The sequence below is a fragment of the Anneissia japonica genome, unplaced genomic scaffold (assembly GCF_011630105.1).
Source record: "Anneissia japonica isolate Jap-2015-1 unplaced genomic scaffold, ASM1163010v1 scaffold288096_len198612_cov187, whole genome shotgun sequence".
NCBI lineage: Eukaryota > Metazoa > Echinodermata > Crinoidea > Comatulida > Comatulidae > Anneissia > Anneissia japonica.
Window position 1 is genome coordinate 96,023 of NW_022701639.1, and position 21,298 is coordinate 117,320.

Here is a 21,298-nt window from a genome sequence, read left to right on the forward strand (position 1 = left end):
TCTTTTATCTTTTCCCAACTCAAAAAATTACCTCTTTAATATATAGATTTTTTTAAATGTATGGCCTCTCAAATCAATTTAATAACACCTGTAAATGCTTAGAATGCTGGACCCCCAGGGGGTCCTTGGTGCCCCCCCGGCCCCAGCCAATGGTGCTCGCAAGTGCCCTTTCAGTATCGAAAAGAACCCCCCTACCAAAATCGTGGCTACGAGCTTGTGACGCCGTGCTACGTGCGTGTACACGGTACGGTGTAGTTATGGCGACGCAATCGGAGTGCGCACCTTTCTGCCCTTCGCGTTTCGTGCTTTTTCACTAATTCATTTAATGCAGTTTTTTTAGTGGTTTAAAAGCAACTTGAGAGGGTTTTATCGGGGGAGGCGTTATATAATAACATGATCATCGACCATTTTAAATATAGCAAAATAATAAGTGCGAATTCTAACACATACGCACGCATGCAATAGGACCTACAGCTCACGTCCAATCAATTAAAAACGGTTGTTGATTAAAAACTATAGTTCGTATGCAGTGGCGTAAGGATGGGGCCGGGGGCCCTGTGGCTTTCTGAAACTGGGAGCCCTTTTTGGGTCCTGGTCTCCAATTCCAGCGTGGGATTTTAGGTGTGTTAGTTTTTTAATTGTGTTTGCATTATTATTCTAAACGTTTTTAACGACGAGTAAATGATATAATGTCAGTGGCGGATCCAGATATTTGACAAAGTGGCCAGGGAGGGACTTTCACAGCTGCTGTACAGCCTATAAAACCTCAGCCTAACAAGATCTAGGGCTGAGGTAAAGAGAATTTATGATTATGACACCTCTAAATGGCACTCACAGACATAAAATTGTGAGTATAATTTTCTTTTTATCTCCATTAAAAAAATATTTTGACAAAATATAGTGGGGCACCGGACAGGCAAGATATTTCAACTATTAACGCAACCAATTTGCTTTCATATATGTTTTGATTGCAATGAAAGCATCTGTAATCTTGTTTAGAGTAGCCTCTATCTCTATCAAACTCCGAATGTCCATTTTATTATGTTATTCTATTTAATATTCGATTCAATATATATTTGATATTATCCACAGGAAACAATTACAATGTTCACTTGATGTACAACAATCACAAATACATTATTTATAACATTTTGCAATTGAGAACACGCCGGGATGTGACGTCACGCAATATGGCCTATAGTTTTGTCATTATATTGTATTAGGCGGAAAGACATTGTTTAAATGATTTTTTTTTTTTAAATCAGTGAAGACAAAGAGAGCATGCAAGGAGGAACGTAGTTACGAAGCAAGGGGTGGCATTGAAAACCCCGAGATGAGAAAATAACTGCCTCCAGCTGCTTAAATCATTATATAACGCTGTGCATCGATTGTTCCGATTTAACAATCATTCTTAACGAATGGTGTACATGAAGTCGACGATCGTTATAACCGCTTGCTCTCATCAAAATTAAGAAAGACATCTGTAAAAATCGTACCCTCCTTTTATTAATATTGAAATATACAGAAAACTGATCTATGATCAAAATAGGCCTATCTTAATCTAAAGTTTTGTTCTTATTATATAGATGTAAAATGCGTAAAGATATTTATTAATCAATCAATCGGTCAGTCGTAAATAAATGAATCATGCTAATCAACTGATCAATGAATCAATCCCTTAATCAATCAATCAACTAATCAATTAACCAATTAATTCAATTAATTAACCAAACTAACACAGCAATCAATCAAGATACCGATCATTATTCAATAAATAAATAAATAAATCAATCAATCAATCATTCAACCAACCAACCAACACACCAATCAATCAAACAAGCAATTAGAAATAGCTGGAATAAAACACGGAATTTATTTGAAAAAAAAAAAAAAAAAAAAAACCTTTTTTTTACTTCTTTAATTTAAACACAGTGCGTTTTTGTCTTCTGTTGTTAGATGGGTTTCAGGGATTGATAGACTTTGAAATTCGTCCTCCAGAAGACCGACAAATCATATCCCTGAGGAGTATAACCAATTATATCCCGTTAATTAAGGATCAGGTAACTAAGCATACGCATATAAATCATAAAGTGTCATACATACATAGGGACATGAGGGCATAATAAAAAAGAAACGCATGTTGGTAATATCGGAGCGGCTGGCGCAGCGTTTGAAATTTGTGCCCTCGGGACGTATAGTCCAGGGCTCGTATCCAGATTCCAGATTCTTCATTTTTCCACAGAATCAACACTGATGTGTCCTGGGGGAGTAAACTTCATACGTACTGTACTTGTTTTCTTCAATCCCACCCTTAGACCAGTTTCACCGGTAGGATGGGGAAATATATTGTGTTGGAATATTGATCTTCATCTATCTACTTTGCAGAAAATGTTAGGAATAACACTTATTTTTAGAGATGACCAGTTATACAGTAATTCGAATTGTGGCGTTATATAAGTACAGACTAATATCGTTATCATCACCGTCATAATCATCATCATCATCATCATCACCACCACCACTTCTTATTGCCTATTGCCCTCAGTGGCGTATCTAGGAGTCTTGAAATGGGGGTGCTGACGGCGGTTGGGGAGCGCAAAGGTGAAATGGGGATGGGCTTAATGATCAGTTGAGGGGCGCTAATTCGCAAAAAAAGTTGTTTTTAGGTGATTTTTTTTGGGGGGGGGGGCGACTGGGAGAACGCGAGTAATTTTTTTCTAGGGCGTGCGTCACCCCCCACCCCCACTCCCCCTAGATACGCCACTGATTGCCCTACAGTGCCACAGCAGACTGTATCGTCAGCTAACCACAAGATGGAGAAATCTTTACAATTTTTAACAGCTAACTCAAAATTTATGATGGATACATTGTGACTAGCACGAAGTTTAGACGCGTAGACGGAAACAGTTCCGTTGATGGTTATAATGCGCAATTAACCACGCTTCACTGTAATTTAAATTACCCTGATGAATGGTACCATATTAATGCATATTAGACACAACTACAGTACTTAATACCACTGTGTTGCATTTTGATAGTCGTATAAGTAGCCTATACAAGGCTTATTAACATACAATTTAACTTGTACCCATCATATTAATACACCACTATCAATCAATGGGTAGTATCATCGCAATCGCAGTCGTCACCGCTGCTGCCTTCGCCATCGTCACCGTCGTCGTCATTTTTTATATGCTCCAATTTTATGACCACAGAAAATAATATTGGCATAACCCTTACATTGCATCAACGAACAATCTTATGCAAATAGTAAAATCATTTTGTTTTATTATTTATAGTGTTCATTAACCGAAACGATATACTGCATCAGCGCCACAGATTGTAAACATTCTCATTCAAGATGAGAGTGTTATGTTACCTCTTCCAATTGGATTGGATTTCGTTGGTGTGCTACACATCAAAGGTTAACCTACAAAAGTCTAAAGACAGTCCACTGGGGTCCTTCTGGTGGTGAATTGGGCAGTACAGCGAGAGACAACCCCCTTCTCTTTTCCGAAGAGTGTAGTGCGTCCTTTAACGTGCATATGGGCCATACGGTACTGCACATAGGACCAACAGCTTAAGTCTCTTCCGAAAGACGGTGCGCCATTGAAGCTTGCTTTTCAGCCCTCCAGCTGAAACATAAGGAAGCAGCGATGGTAATTGAACATGGGACCAAGCGATATGCATAGTTCAGCGAGTCATGGGTTCAAATCTGGAAAAATGTTAAAGGAGGTTAGGCCTTAACCACGAAAGTCCAATCCCAAATCCCAAGTACGGTACTATGAAGAAATTTAATATCATTAAAAAAAATTTTTTTTTACTTCAGTAATTTCTATGGTCAAGTTAATAATTTGTATATTACTGCAAAATGAGCAAGTTAATTTTAACATTATTTTCAGGGGACAATACATCTTTGAGGTTATAGATAATGGTTGAAAGATCAGCTGACTGGATCGCCTCGTGAACATAAAAACAAAACAAATAATACACAATGAGACATGAATTTCACGTAAATGAATCTATTTCGGTATGTACCCTTCTTTACATATCTATTAGTACTGTATTTATATACTATTAATTTCAGACATATGTACAAATATATTATATAGGATGACAAATTTAGCAACGACCGTTTGTATACGGTATATCTTTTGCACAATATTGTATGTTAATATTCGTTTACAACCAAATTACATATGTACTGTTTGTTTCAGGCTTTGTAATGTGCATTGGAGTGTTAAGTGTATCTATCCGATAGCAAATATTGTTATGCAATTATTCGTATAACACTGTGTATTGGAACTTTGTATGTAGACCTACAGCAACGTCAAGTATTATGTTTTATATGTTTAATACATGAGTGTAGGTTGAGTGCAAGTGTATGTGTTGATTAGCCTAGCCATATACCTTGAGTATTCATGAGGGCACACTGGTATGAGATGCAACACAATGGGTCATTACTACAATGTCATCAATAATCAATTTAAAACGAAAAATAAATACACTTTCTGAAAAAAAAAACATATATATATATTGGATTATAAATTGCAAAAACGATTCCAATAATTGTAATATTATGAATAGGCGAAACACGTCGCATATTCTATTGAGTATTTTATTACATTACACTATAAGGTAACGCCTTACATAGAATGCAAAATTTCTAAATGTATTTGCCACAATTTGTTGAAGACTTTCTTTCTAAACATAGTAGATGAACTAGAGTGCGCATCCTAGCAAATTCATGTACAATCGGATAGCGATTTGCGTATTATAGCAAACCTGTCAACGCACGCGGTACGACGTGACTTGATTGAACTTCCGTGTACTATTTGTTTGAGATCGAAGTTGCCCGATTTACACATTATGACAAAGTACCCCAACAGCCACGGCAGGTTGCGCGCTTTAGTTCATCTATACTTATACAAAATAGTTGCTGATATAAAAAATGTGTCAATATTATTTCCATTTCTAGGGCAAAAATTTAGTCCTTTCTCCTTTGAATGAACCACACGTCGGAGAAACCCACAATTGAGCTTAAGCCTACTTAACAAAATATTACAGTTAGAGGAGAAACACAATTATTTTAATCTTTCGTTTAGTTAGCAATTAAACTCAAAAATACATCAGTGCCATCATCAAGTCATTAAAAATAATCAGACACATAGATTGCAACTCATCATGTCCAATTGGAAATTTCATGGCAATTACAGTATCATCATTATTACAGTATTCTTATTTAAATAAATTTACCATGCATTACCTAAAAATTCAGCTAAGATTAAATTGAAAATGCATAAATTAAATTAAATCTTAATTACAGATCTATTAAAAAGATAAACCCAATTAAAACCCAAATAAGTTAAGTATTGTTCCTACTAACAAAAAATAAATAAAAAAAATCCCCAGAAATTAGTGATAATTGCACAAGATTCGAATCACAAAAAAACGTCATAATTCGAACAATACAAATCAGACAAGTTATCTTTATACTAACAACCCCTTACAAAGTCTATATATAATTTCAATATTCTGATAAAGAAAATAATTTTTACATTCTTGTCATAAAATATAAAATTTTAAAAATAGAAACCAATGATTTCTAATATATCTTCTGTAAACTGAAACCTATCCAATGACGACGACACAAGGAAATTTTGATAGCAAAAGCACTTAATAATTTTGTCGCTGAATATTATCATGAGAGTTGTGAAATTCTGATTTGTACTTCATGATACATCTACCAGGACAGGAGATATCGGGTGGATAGGGATTCTGGGCATGGGGTTCAAGATAGAATCTTAAAGTCTCTCTGGAATAAATTTTAAAAATCTGATTTGGGGATCATTCTCAAAACAAAATGTCTTATATTAATTTAGTGTTTTATAGCCTAAAGAAAATTGATGCCGATATAGAAATTGAGAATAATCAGGAAATCTGTCTGTTTAGTAACGAGAAGAGTCAAATTTATCAGGTTGACAACATATTATAGAGTGCACAGTGTAAGTCGATCAAACGACTGTTGTCCTACATATTAAACACAATATAGAACTATTAATAATTAATGTAGGTCTAGGCCTATATTAGCAAGAAACAATTCCGAGCAGAGCACACACTACCACTTTTACTATCCATGTATCAACATATGTGCATAGGCTAATTTGATTAGATGAAAGCCTTTGTTACGGCTCAACATCCAACAGTATAATAACGAATGTAGATTCAGCCAAAGTAATATCATCAATAATCCATTATTAATAGTAGCTATGAATACGGTACATAAATAAGAAGGCAAACAGATCTGTTAATATAATCGTGATATTCAAGTCAATGCTTAAAGACAGTCTACCAGAGAAAACTCAAAAAGTCAAATAAAACAATAAATTGCTCATTTATTTAAAGATTATATAAGTTATCAGCTTCGTACAAGACACCTCAATGCGATGTTCGATGATTTACCACCTTTACTACGAAATCATTATTGTCAGCCAATTTAAGGATCTACGCAAATGATAGCGACATAGCCCTAGGTTATTATGCATTTTTTGGGCCAGGAATATATAATTTTTGTTAATTTTCAATTGAATGTGTATAACTTAAGAATACAAAGAAATTCAAATAAGGAATCTGATTAACTCAACTAATAACACAACCATAAATTACTTCAACATTAGTTCAACAACCTCGATGTATAATTCATTTTGTAATAGCCTCTGCTCTCATGTTCGAAAGTTTATATTATAGTGTCCATAAAACCATTTACTGTAAAGATTCTAGAAATATTTTTAAATCGTCAATTGAACCATCAAAATCAGCAAGTTTCTAAAAGCTTGATATTTATCATAATTGTAAATAAATTTTTACATAAATTATTAAATAGGTAGGTCTAGAATAATCGATTATTAAACAATTTTAATATATCGAATTAATGTTTTTATCTGTAATTTACATTTTATATTTTTATGTATTATATTATCTTTATTTTGCTTTCTTGTACTATTCCATATTAATTTCATATTAATTTCATTAAGTTGATCATATTCGTATTTGTAAAAGCTTCTTAAATTTCACTAACAACAGATTACTCAATATTTTAAAATCCTTTCAAAGTGAGACTATGCTGACAACAGAAAAATATTAATTTTGTACTGCTGGTATACCATAATTTCATTTATGTTATTTATGATTATTTTCAGGACTGATTAAACGACCAAAGTGAATTTTAACCTAAAGATTTGGCACACAATCTTGTTTGAACCAATTTACAAGCGTAAACAATAAGGAACACGTTTATATGTAATTATTGAGCATAATTCAAAGAAGAATTTATTTACAATGCTTAAAATTTAGGCCAGGAAATGTCCAATTAACTTGCTTGATACAGGATGAATCTGAATCCAAAAGAACTTTCTCGATCATACAAAATTCTATAGTCTAATTCCTTTGCAGAGAGCAAACAACATTTTAAAGACACAAATAACGAAAAGTGTAAAACATTCGAATTCATTTGTCTTCTTATGCTGTTGCAAATTTTCATATATATATTTTTTAAATATTATTTTAGGTATTATGTATACCTCTAAGCAAAGTCGTCAGTATTTCTAGTGATATATTTAAAGTAAACATCTTAAACTAAGCATTTATCATATGCTTAAGTGATTAAGTTGACTATAACAGCAAACTGTAAGCCTGTCTTTTTTATGCCCATAATTTGAGTAGATTGCAGAGGATAATAGGCCTAAATTAATAAAATAATATAGGCCTGATTTAAAGTGGCAATTCCAACGATGACATCTTAGCTTTGAGTAACTTAATTGATAGCGTGTCTACAGATAACACCACACGATGCATCAAATCCAATCATATGATGGACAGATCAGGATTTTGGAATTTTCAACAGGTAATGGATGATGTGGGCACACAAAATGTTGGCATTAAAACAATGGTACCAATAAGAATATCTCTCTGAAATTGATTCCATAACCTCATTCTGAAGACAATTCCCTCCGGATACGTTTACAGGCATTAAAATATGCCACCTTTTCTTAATATATGGTAGTACAAACATGCAACAGATACTTGGTTTGCAAATGTTAATTAGATATGAAATATGAGTTCATATTCCCAAATATATGTAAATAATTAGTCTCGCTAATAATTCGGCTTGCAGCCATTTTGATTAATTATACATGAGGAAGTAGCAGTAATTAAACAAATTGATTGCATTAATAATTATCAGACATGGATTACTGTAAGGCTAGCTACAAGTACCAAAGATACTGCAATATTAGGAGTTATATTTGAGTGTAAGGCACATTGAAATTAATTTAGCATGTTACAGCTGACACCAGAACAAGGGCACATACAGGATATACACCCGGGGACTGGTTCACACCAGTTCACACTAAGTAAATTTTAGGTGCAAAAAAAGACTACACAATGTGTGTATAAATTTGAATAAATATTATAGGTCTAATATGTAGTTACAAGTTCCACTGTGCAACTTCACTGGCAATGATGAATTTTCTGTGACAACATGGTGAATAATAGGTCTAAGGGTCATAAAAGAAATTTATCTGCTGCCCATTCCTATAGCATTATAAAACACCATTAGGATTAAAATGTCCAGCCGCTTTGTACCACTTTTGCAATTAGGTTCACTGCAAGCACAGTATCATTATGACACTTCATTTTGGAAGGACTCTCCTGTAGATCCAAACTAAGCTTCATAACTGCATCGCATCTTGATTGAGAGAATTAGGGATGCTGTGGTTGTCTTCCTGATGGACCCGAACCAACCGAATGGGATGTACAAAGAAACCATGATTTTCCCTATAAATAGAATGACAAAGTCATGCGTTATTAAAAAAAACAATAATATACACGTGTAATACTATTAACATTAAAAAAAATCTTTATATTTTATAATTCAAAATTATGATTTAACTAGACATAAATGAAACATGGTCAAAAAACAGAGGGTGGCAATAATTGATAAAACAATCAGTGGCGGAACCAGCAGGGGAGCAGGGGGGATTAGACCCCAACGGAAAGGTCAAGCCCCCGCCGGACAGAGCTCGTCGGGCAGTCAGACCATAAAACATATAAAAATAGGTCCACACCAAGCCAACACATGTCTGTCAGTCTGAGAAGGCCATTTTCAGCCATCCAGAGGTTGATTATTCTTTAAAAAAATCTCATTTGGAAGGGGAACCCCTTCTCAACCCCTTCCTCCAGCTCGAGCCTACGAGCTCAAGTCCCCCTGTTGGACAACTTATCCCCCACCCCAGAAAATATATCCTAGAGCCGCCACTGATAACAATGGTAATGAAAATCATCATTAGGATGATTACAATTACAATAATAAGTACAGACCTATAGGCTAAGGTATTGATGTTCGTGATTAAGATAATAATGATGATGTATGGCCTCTGATGATATTAAATTTGAATGGCATTGTGATCATTATGGTGATGATATGATTGATCATTCTGACATTGATTATTAAAGAAAAACAAAGGTTCATGTCATTAATTTTATACGTTTTTATACGATCCCTTCCATATCTGCCACAGTCTACGAGAATCATCAATCATTCATAAGCAGAAAAACAATATAATTTTTATTACCAACATCGATATTAATTCTAATACTAACTAAACTTATAGGACTATTCTTTGCCAAACCAAGATGTGAAGTGACATATTTGCATTCAATGTTGCAAAAACTCACTAAATCCTTATTGTTAGAATGCCTGCAATGTTCTAATTTTTTTTTCTTCAAATAAGTGCCGCCCTTCAATGATCGCAGCACCAAAACGTAAATACATATTTTGCTTAGCGCCAATATCAAATTACAGCAAGCAGTGAGTACTGCAGGGATACTGCATACTTATTTTGAATAAACCGTTGCAGTACTCAATTAAGAGTATTTATTACAACATGTTTGATGTTTTGAATCATCGAGAAATTTTTGTTGTCTTGACTCATCAAGATTTTCATGTACAAGTCAAATAGGCCTACAACACATGTAACACTCAAGTAATTTGCAATAAGCGCTGGTCTTGAAGTCTTGTGAAAAAAAAAAAGAAGCACCACACGGAAAACAAAAAAAACCTCATAAGCACTTCTGAAGCCAGGCACTCACTGCATTGCAAGACGCTTGTACGACCGTTGGCCGACAAATCCAACTCCGCTCACTGTGAGCACAAGATGGTGCAACACTGCCTGCTGATAAGCAGCGGCAGTCTGAACGAATCATCATTAAAAACAATCTGTTGCGCAAATGTCATGGTGTTGCGTTCTCCATAGACCGACGACCACAGTGTGTGCCCAACTTTAGATGTTTTACAGTATGCCTTCAATGCATTGTGTTTGCATGCAATGCGAGGTGGAATGGTAACAGTAACATAATTAATCTACCTCAAATTTCATATAATAATTAGAGCTTAAACGATTACACTAGTAATATGCCCTATCACTTGACACTATCTACAAAAGCAATTAACTGGAGTACTGAAAGCCCTTTGGGCAACATGCGACTACACTAAACTGTAGTAAGAACAATCTTGTACACTGTATCTTATTGTCATTAAAACACTAAACATCTTGATACACAATGCACATCTCATCAAACATTATACATCTGTCTTAAAACTCTCCTGAAAGGCAACTTTCACCATTCAAACTCAAGTAGGTTTTACACATTAAAGGTCGATGGATGGCTGCTAAGTAACCAACAATAAAAATGTGTACAAAATATTGCAAGCGATATTCTTTGTATTATTAATTGCAACCAAATAGTAAATTCCAAATATAAACTTGATTAGACATGCTATAATTTATATTTTCAGACAGATGATCTTTGTAATTATGATTCCGGAGGTCTAAACATAATTTGCGATGGATATTGTGAAGGTTGAAATCAGCATACGGTTTAATGAGCTTCCAAGTTGATTGTCATCAGCATGGTATTTCATCTAAACATTTCTTCAAACAATACGTCTCTGATCCTCTATTTCACCTGCTACCTGAGGTTAATTGCTTTCTTAATAGCAACGTCTTCTATTTCGATGACATTAAAAAAAAAAAAGAATAATATGCTGAGAATAGACGAGTCATCGTTGACGATAAATCTCTTCAAGTGTTGGGAATTATGATAAAAATAAAAACAACAATAATTTAATACAATTTAACAATACTATTTTCATTTTCATTATTGATTTTTTAGTTTAAAAATAAACATTTGCCACTATTATGTAACACATATTACAGTGTCAACTTGACACATACATCATTGGTGTCACATGACACATACATCACAGTGGTCACATGACACATATATCACAGTTGTCACATGACACACACATATCAGGTGTCACCTAACACATACTTCACAGGTGTCACACGTAAATACTTCACAGCTAACAATGCCACAATGACACAGATTGTTAACAAAATATAATTACAAAAAACAACATAATAGGTACCACTGGTAAATTGTCTTCCTTTACAGTTTATAGAAAAAACATTAAAACTACAAAACTACATAACACTACAAGGATAATGATGAAATCAACATTATAATTAATAAGTAAACAAAAATCATTCCTGAATAAACATGAAAACATGATATGGTACATGGCAATAAAGACAACATATCAGAAAAATTAAAAGCTATCCAAGTTTAACAGCAGCTAAGAGGGACATGCATCATAGGCAGATGTAAGTTTCTGCATCTCTTCTTTTATTTTCTTCAAATAAAGATATACTGCTGCCCTATAAATATCCACTGGCTATTATAATTTCCTTGTGAAATACAACATACTATTATGCATTTGAATCTAAAAAAACACATTTAATTGCTTATCTAAAATTTACTAAGTTCTAATTAGACACAGACAAAAACGATTGAAGTTTTGCCAATTTAATAAATATAGCTAATTAAAAATCTGTGCAAATAATTAATTGGAAATATTTAAGTGCCTGTTTAATTGGGAAGCTGATTAAACTGGCTAGGACATGCTAAGACTGTCAAACGACATATCAGTAAAGATAGCATTAAATGAACAAGGAAAGCAAAACGAAACAGAGGAACCTAAACACAGTGGCGGTGCCAGCGGGTGGGGCAGCAGGGGCTTTAGCCCCCCCACCAGACAGGTCAAGCCCCCCTCTTCGGACAGAGCTCGTTGGGCAGTCAGACTAAAAAATATATAAAAATAGGGAGCACATGTCTGTCACAATCAGAGAGTGTCATTTCTGGCCATCCAGAGGTTCCTATTCTTAAAAAAATCTCATTTGGGAGGGGGAATACCCTCTCAAACCTTTCTCCAAGCACAGGCCTACAAACCCAAGTCCCCCGTCGGACAGCCCCCCCCCCCAAGAAAAAATTATCCTAGAGCCGCCACTGCCTTAACACACACGAATCAAACAACAGCTCAGCAAAACAAATGACCACTTTGAGCAATAATGACTGTGAGATGCTGGACTGGAAGAACTAATGGCTTGACTACTGCCAAAAGGCAAATGAAGAATAACTGGAAAGGACAATATTTACTCAATCAATTGACTTTAAGTTCTGTCCAGACTATCAAATTGTATTTGACAAAAACATGTGGCATGCCTAAATATGGTCATGATGACATCACATCATGACCATATATAGACAAATCATGACCATAGGCATATCATGACTATATATGGGCATTTAATAGTTTTTTGACAAGGAAAATTTGATAATCTGGACAGAGCATTTTATTTTATTTTCTTTTTTAAATTCTTTTAGTTTTTTACTCAACACAGACATCATACATTGTTTCTGATCATCCTGCGAAGTCTTCATTAAATCGCTTTTCAAACTCATATAAATATTTAATATTCATTCGATTTTTATTATTAGTTTCTATGGGATTTCAGTAGCAGCCACAGGCAAGAGAACAGTATATGATATAATTACCTGAATATAATAAATGGATTAATTTCATTCATAATTCTAAGATGCATTCATCGAGTGCCTATTATAAATGCATTGAACTATGATATTAAAAAAAAGCATGATCTCAGTTTGATATCCATGAGTTTTCAAGTTCTTTTAACATTTTAATTTCATCGCAATAGAATTACACATAGTAATGTAATTTCCTTTCCTAAAATTGTAACATCATAAGGCACATGAGCTAATAGCTTCAATGACCGATCAGTATGTGGGTATGCACAAAGTATATTAAAACATCTTAAAAATAAAGGAATAATACAGAATCTTGAAAGAAAACAAATTACCTGCAGTAATAAAATGGCAGTCAGACATATTAAAAATGATTTTAGAATGTTTTCAAAATGTGACACAAATTAAATTTCTTGTAATACATGTATTTATTTATGATTATATTACTGATAAGTTATATTTCCTAAAGTTACAATAATTAGTTCAATGTACTTACCATTGGCTCTATCCAGTCTCAGACTAGTCCATATTCCTTCTTTAAAAGATGTTTCACCAAGGAACACAACTTCACCAATTCAAGAATTGCCAAATCGTGATCTTCCTCCAAGCTGTATCCAATCTGGGATCCACAAACTGACATCTTCAATGCGCATGTCTTCTATGCTGTTGGATGTATGTCAGCTATCATTTGATAGCAGACTGGAGAAGCTACCAACACTAAACGTGTCAGTGTCAGTACTGTTGCCATCTGCAGTGTTCTGAATTACTTTTCTTTTCTGGACATTATCAGAGATAGTGCCAATTTGTTGAAGTAACAGTTTAGGTTGGGAACATCCAATGTGGCTGCAGGATTGTCATCATTGCTTTCTTTAATGTGGAGAGCCAAAGGAACTGGGGCAGACATTCAAGTAACCTCATGAAGTCGAGAGTCTGGGCAGATACTAATTTCATAGGAGCATGGATCTTTGTGACATGCAGCTGAATGATCAATAATATCTTCTGAAAATTTGAGAGCCACATTTTATCACCACATTTTCATTGCTTAAGGTTGCTGCTTCAGAGACCTTGATATCTACAGTCTTTCATATCTATATGTGATTCCAAAGTATACAATACACTTGCTACATTGGAAGAACATTTCAAAGTATTTTCGTTTGTAGTAGAGTTCTCATTAAGTAATCGTGTCCCAGAGTTAAACAAAATTCTGTACAATAACATCTTCCTGTTCAGCTTTTGAAATTAATGTTTTTCATCAGAATTTCTGAAATTGCCACTTAAACGTTTTGTTTGTTCATATTTTATAGTTTCTTCCAATAATTCATTGTTTTGAGCACATAATAAAGAGGGTAAACAACTTTCACCAGATGGGCGAATGTTTTGGAGTTTTGATAGTGATTTTGAATCTACAGCATGCATCTGCTGTGATCTATCAAGTACTGGCTTATCATTATTGCCAGTAACATTGCTTGAGTCCTCCATCAATTGCCTTCTAGTTAGATTAATTCCTTTGGTACATGATACATTTTTCATTTTTAAATTCTCACTTTGACTTTCATCATCATCAACATCATCATCATCATCATCATCAAAATCAATACAAGTAAGGCTAAGGAAATCTGCAAAGTTCCGGGAACCATATCCACTTGAGTCAGTAGAGACAGGACTAGAAGATATTCCAGCAGTTACCTCTTTGACAATTGGTTCCTTCTTAGGTGCTGGGCCATTGTTCAAGGTATTTTTTGACTTATCCCTTACAAAATCTGAACAACTTCTTTGCGAAAAATTTGAACATTTAAAACTACTATATAGATTGCAAGAAGAAGAAAAAGAAGCACTGTAAATAGGGATGGTTTCTATGTGACTTGTGATTGGTCCAGAGTCTTTGCTTATTGCTAATCGAGCAAGGAATGTTGAAGTGCATGTAGAAGGCATTCCATCAGAGGAAATGTTTCCATTATTGTCCATAATAATCTCTTTGTTGTAAATTTTACAAGGAAATTTTTGACTGTCTAACTCTGTTGGATCCAGAAGTCTATCATTCTGAAATTGAAAAAAAAAAACATGAATAAAATGGCCAATAATAAAAATAACTATAAAAACAATAATAATAAAAGACAAAAAAAACAATAACAATAATAATATTAATAATGATGATGACTACAATAATAATAATAATAATTCTTATTACTATTTCAGGTTTCCATTCAATTAAAACCCATGTTTGGGACTGGGAATTTCATGCTTTGGTTAAAAAATTATTATAAATGTGTTTTTTTAATAGATTGTTTAAAGGGAGACCTTATTTGAATGCAAGCCATTCAAAAAGCTCGAACTATACCATGTTCTTTAACACAAAATGAATGCCTTCAACAACTTCATTCAAAGCAAATACCATACTTACTTTAATATTCTGAAATAATATGTCAATACCAAAGAAAAATAAAAAAAATTGTAAAAAGGTGAGGAGAATCTACTTAAAATGGTGCTGTTGGGTGATGAAACTTAGCATAAAGGTACAAACATTTTTTAAACTACAAAACTGCTAGCAACATAGATAATGATTTTGCTTGAATAAAAAAATAATATTTTGAAGACAATATACACTGTAACATACAGTACATAAAAAAAAGCAAATTATAAAATCTCAGTAAACAAATACGCTACTCTACCACCAAAATAAAGAACATCCAAAGCATACAGCACATGCAGAGCTTTATATATCTGTTCTTGTTTATAAACATCATGCAAAATTACATTTATGACATTTAATTCAAAGTAACATAGCTTGTAATACAAGATAGTAGGTCTATCCAGTGCTACCTAATGTAAATGAAGCACATAATATATAAAGGTAGCTAAAGGTAACATGCATTCAAAAAGCAGGTTGAATTTAAAAAGTTGAAGCTTAAACAATTTTCATGAAAGAATTGGAATAATTAAATGTCGAGCAATCCACAATCACATGGATATGTCTTTTAAAGACACTCAGCTGAATGTATTATTACATCATACAGTATTATGGACGAAATACCAAATTCATGGAGATTTTCATGAAGTTATTCTAATTTCATTTTTGGAAATTTGTTAAGTAAAGAATGATACAAAATACAAGATGAAATTTACTGTCTCCAGTTAAAATAAACAAAGAAATTTAAGCTCGCAAAAAGAACAATTCCAAGAAAATCACCATAATTCTTTTTAAATCAAAGTGAGAAAAAAGAGACTTAAAAAAGAGACTTAAAAAGATTTTGAATAAAAATAAATAACTAAATGTGAAAAGTTTTAGTTAAAAAATGTAAAAAAAAATATGTATACAAAGAACATGTTAGGAAAATATATGTGAACAGTAGACTGGGTTAAGAAAAACTATAAAAGTGTAATATAAAATATATAATTACATCTATTATCAAATTAAAATTTGTTGTTTTATAATTACCAAAATTATATAATTAATATATAAATGAAAAGAGTACTTAGTATTTCTGTTACAATTTCGTTAAGGATTTGAACCTCATAAGATAAAATTATATCTCATTACTTGAATCCACCAATCATAATCACCATTTTATGACATTTTTTCAAACTTTCACAAACCTAGATCACATGACACAATTGCAGCAGCTGAATATAAACATGTGTTAAATTCAATTTTAGTAAAATAGATCAAATGATATTCATCTGATATTAAACCGTCTTTGAAGGTGTGTAATATGTTTTTCCTACTGCAACCACACAGATAAAGTTACAAGGTATCTGATATTCTATAACCATATTTCCTAACCCATTGGTGTAATTGTAGACAAGTACTGTATGTGGTACATGTACAAATGTATAATCTATCTACCTATACTTAGTAAAGCCTGTCTACTAGCAACAAGAGATATTTGTACACTAAGGAAGCACAAGGAAGGAGATACATTGAAAGTCAGGTTCCTCCACTCTGTTGACAACAAGCCATCCTAAACTCCCCTAAAACTTTATGGGGATGGAAATGTTAAATTTTGTTGTCTTAGTCTCCACTGTTGGCTTGCTTTTGCATACATCTAGAATTCTTAAGAGATTCACTGATAACTAGGACATCATGATGTAAGAACACAATTTCCCTGAATGTCCTTTTAATAACCAACAAAATGCTTTCAAAAAGAAACAGTGTACTACCAGGGAGATGTAAAAAATATTTTTTTTTATTTATTTTTTACATCTCCCTGGTACTACTAGCAACAAAATACTAAAGATTGTCATTTTCCCTGTACAGTACTACTGTAGACCAACATTTATGTTGAAAACATGGCTCTCACTTTATCGACAACATGCACTGTCCCCTTAAAATATTTATGGCATGTGCATGTGTATTGTCAAAGCTCTGTCCAGATTATCAATTTTGTTTTGACAAAAAACTGTTGTATGCCCATATATAGTCATGATGTGACTATATATGATCATAATGTGATGTCATCATGACCATATTTAGGCATGTCACATTGTCAAATAAAATTTGATAGCCTGGATAGGACTTAAGATATCAAGAATAATACCAACATAAAAAATAGCATTAGCTGCATTAAAAGATATACAGTACTGTATTTTAATTTCAATAAACATTTAATGAATGAGATACAGATAAAGTAATTCAATTTATGCTAATTTTCAGAATTTTTTATTAAGAAACTTTTCTGCCATCCAATGCAAGAGTTTAATGAATTATGAATGGTATTGCAGTGCTTTATTTATTATTTACCTAAATAGATCCTTGTCATTTGATTGGTTAATTTCGTATTACGTGACATCGGTTTTTTTTACACCTGTCAGGAAAAATTTCGTCCGGGGCCAAAATCGGTCCGCCGGACCGATTTTGGCTTTAAAATTACCTAGTTCACATAAGCCAAAATCGGTCCGGCGTCTATTTAATAGTTATAACTTGTAATTTTATAATGTTCATATTTTTTTGTAATCAAATGATAGATAAATATATTATCTCTTATTATATAGCCTAACATGTTTTCATTTGTTATTGTATGTGTGAAATCATAGTTGAAATCACTTTTGAAAATTAATAAGCAAAGCTTCGTACTCATCAGTAAGCCCTTTGGTGTACGAAAAGAAGTTAAACGATGTGGTGTTAAATCGTGTTGGTCCGCTGTAGTTCATTTTTTACCTTGTTTTGCTTTGGTTGTGTGTGCAGCTTAACGCCATGACAAAGTACATGCAAGGAGGTATAAAAATATTTTTATACCTCCTTGGTACATGCATTCAATTCTGAGAATGCTTACTCCTTTATTTCATGTATCTATTGTATGACCTAATACCCCACACAATAATAAGAAATATTTAAAACTAATAAATCAGTCTTGTGTTTCATTTTAGGCCCAAACAAACGTAGGCCTAACCACGGCCGCCGAAAATTATGCACGCTGTGTTTATCGCCTAGGCCTACGAAATGCATTATCTGGTGGTTTGATAAAACACTTCTTCAAAAGCTTAATGAATCAGTCTGTCACTGCAAAAGACTTTGCAAGTGTGGGAGAAGCATACTTTCCTCCACTCCACGGGAGAAACAATCATACCCTACGAGCAGCAGACGAGTTACAAATAAAGTGGCTAGGCCGACGCATACCGATTTTAATAGTCCGGCGGACCAATTTTGGCCGCCAAAATCTGTTCGCCAGACATTTTTGGGCCCGGACCAATTTTGGCGCGACACACCATTTCGTCACTCATCATAGCAATATAGTTCCATCCATGCATTTTTTGTTCTATTTGTTTTGTCCAATTGCACGCCTCCACATAATACCGTGTTTTCATTGGTTAAAAGAAAAAATGAATTGTTCCATTTAGAAGAAAGGCTGACTTTAAACATTTTTTTCATAAAATATCAAATGACAAGGATCTATTTTTATTTAGGTGTGTTATAAAATGAATAATGAATGTCTGTATTCATGCAATGGAAAGAATCTTGGAAGATTGACTGTTCCATTCAACTTGACTCCACACTGTTGAGTGAAAAGTCAATCCTTCAACTCATGAAAATATTCTTCTCATTTCACTCATAAACATTCATTATCATTGGCGAGGAAAATATTTTCTCAATTAAAAGCTGAAAACATATCTAAATTTTTCAACATGCAATTTTATTGTATATCTGTATGATTTCAGCATGGCAGTATACCTTTAATATTAAATTTAAAAAAAACAATCTAATAGTACCTGTATAACTTGACAGCACCAAGAGTATAGAATGCTTAAAATAACAAAATGTGCTTTACTACATCAGAAATAAAAACAACTAAAATTGGCTAAAGACTAAAAAAAAAACTATAACATGCAGTGGATAAAAAAAAAAATCAGCTTAGTTTACCTACCAATCATTGAATCAAAGCTGACCGTTAAACTAATATGAGAAAAAAAAACCAAATTGGACAAGCAGTTCAATAATAATGAAAATCATAATAATATTAACAATAAAAATTATAATAAAAGTAATAATAACAAAATACAAGAACCACCAGTGGCACAACAAGGAATTTGAAATAGAGAGGGCCTAGCAAATCAAATTTTCTGTCAGTGGCACCTATAGACTGCCAGAAAATGCACACTCAAACATAAATTTGAATGCAATTATTTGTTTGGGGGGGGGGGGGCTTGAATCGGCTTCTGAGAACCATAAAAGCATCAACAAATTATGTAAGCTTAATAATGCATAGCATATGAAGCCTGCTTGCTTCACAGTATTATACTGGTCATTGGTTCAAACTCCTTTAAAATAGATACTAACTCAGATCCCTGGGGGAGTAATGATGATGCTTCTTTGCAATTAAACTTACCTGGCAGTCACTTTATACACATGATAATAAGTAAACAATGTAAATAAAAGTGCCTGACACAATGCATTTATAAGCACTTATGCTTCACAAGAGCCCAAGAATACAAGTAAGAATGACAAAAACATGTGGGTAGACTCTTACTTGAACTCCCTGCTCATTCGATTCAAAGCCCACAGCTTCAGCTGCACAATGCATAGACATAATACAATGTATCATGCACTTCATAAGTACAGTATCATTACATGATTATAATAAAAAGTGTGATAAAAACTATGTCCATGAAATGGCATATCAGGGCACTGTGCATTATTAAACTATTGATGTATTTGGGAGATTTTGTATTCAATGTGCAAATGGTTAATACACTAATACATCATCATTATACAATGACATCAAAAGCAATTTACTATCCACTTATGTAAATTAACACACAGCTTGGACATCAAATTGTGGCATGTCAATGAATCAATTAGCCAACTTGAAAAATCTTGTCCCTTCTTTCTGGTGAACTACACAATTCTGTTCATCAGGTAGAGAACTAGTGAGTTCGGCTAGTAACTGATAACAAAATGTATGCATAAATACCGTCGTTATTTTAATAAACTCTTTGCTTACAATAAACTCTCCATCGAATAACATAAATGCTCCTCTAGACCCTCGTTTGGAATAAAAATAAACGCCTAGAGACGTTTTTTGAGTATCCCTTTTACACTTCAAAAAAAAAAAGAAGGCGTCCCTCGAAGAAACACCTCTCAAAGACCTTCTCAATAATAAACGCCCTGGGGCATTTATTCGAATAAATATATGGTAATTTATGTAATTTACATGTCTTCCATATTGGATTCCAAGCTTTGATCTCATGTAGGCAACACATGAGTGCAAGGAAAGAAACCTAGAAAACATTCTAGAAAATAGTAGGGAATAATACTCCTCTGTACTAAAAAATTCAATTCCTGTCTGGTATACATATGTCATTATTATCTGTTTTATGTTGTGTTTAAGATATTACCGCCTACACACAAGATGCTGATATGTGCTATTGGCAATGCCTATCCTATGTACCTGACATATAAATTAAATCAATTTAAGTTATCATTATCAATATAAAAACAGTAGGTGAAACCATCTGTCAGTCTCTTATAATTACGAAAATAATTACATGAAAATATGACTTATGTTGCAACTGGCTTCCAGATGCTCAATGTGCATTAGAGTGATCGTGGTCACATATGACTTAATAAGTCTACAAATTCCACATCTTTTTTAGTTTTTAAGAAAGTATTTCATTATACAATAAATAAGGTAATTATTTCATACTTTATACATTTTTTGAAGTAAATTATCTGGATTTTCTAAATGTAATTTATCAATTTAACTTAAAAAAATGTGTTATTAGGCCAAGTAAAAAAAAAAACATGTTTCACGTCCGGCTTTTTTTTTAAATTGAGGAAGAGGCCTTTTTTATTTTTTATTTTTTATTTTTCAAAATGGCCGCCATTCTACAGACTTGTTGACATTTCCCGTCTAGTTTT

The 21,298-nt window shown here is 33.3% G+C and overlaps 1 protein-coding gene across 9 annotated transcripts in view; it reads right to left on the bottom strand.

Moving 5' to 3' along the window:
• Positions 1–4,006: 4,006 nt before the first annotated feature.
• LOC117103656 (kinesin-like protein KIF13A) overlaps positions 4,007–21,298 on the bottom strand; it is a 96,046-nt gene continuing 78,754 nt past the window's right edge. For 7 of the 9 annotated variants that reach the window (XM_033244257.1, XM_033244248.1, XM_033244252.1 and 4 more), the window contains 2 exons: positions 13,442–14,985; positions 4,007–8,835 (listed from right to left, as the gene is read on the bottom strand). In XM_033244257.1, coding sequence (XP_033100148.1) covers positions 14,185–14,985 — 801 coding nt within the window. In that variant the 3' untranslated portion in view covers positions 4,007–8,835; positions 13,442–14,184. Of the gene's footprint in view, positions 8,836–13,441; positions 14,986–19,300; positions 19,334–21,298 lie in introns of those variants that run through there. The other 2 variants (XM_033244254.1, XM_033244255.1) reach the window with 2 other exon arrangements.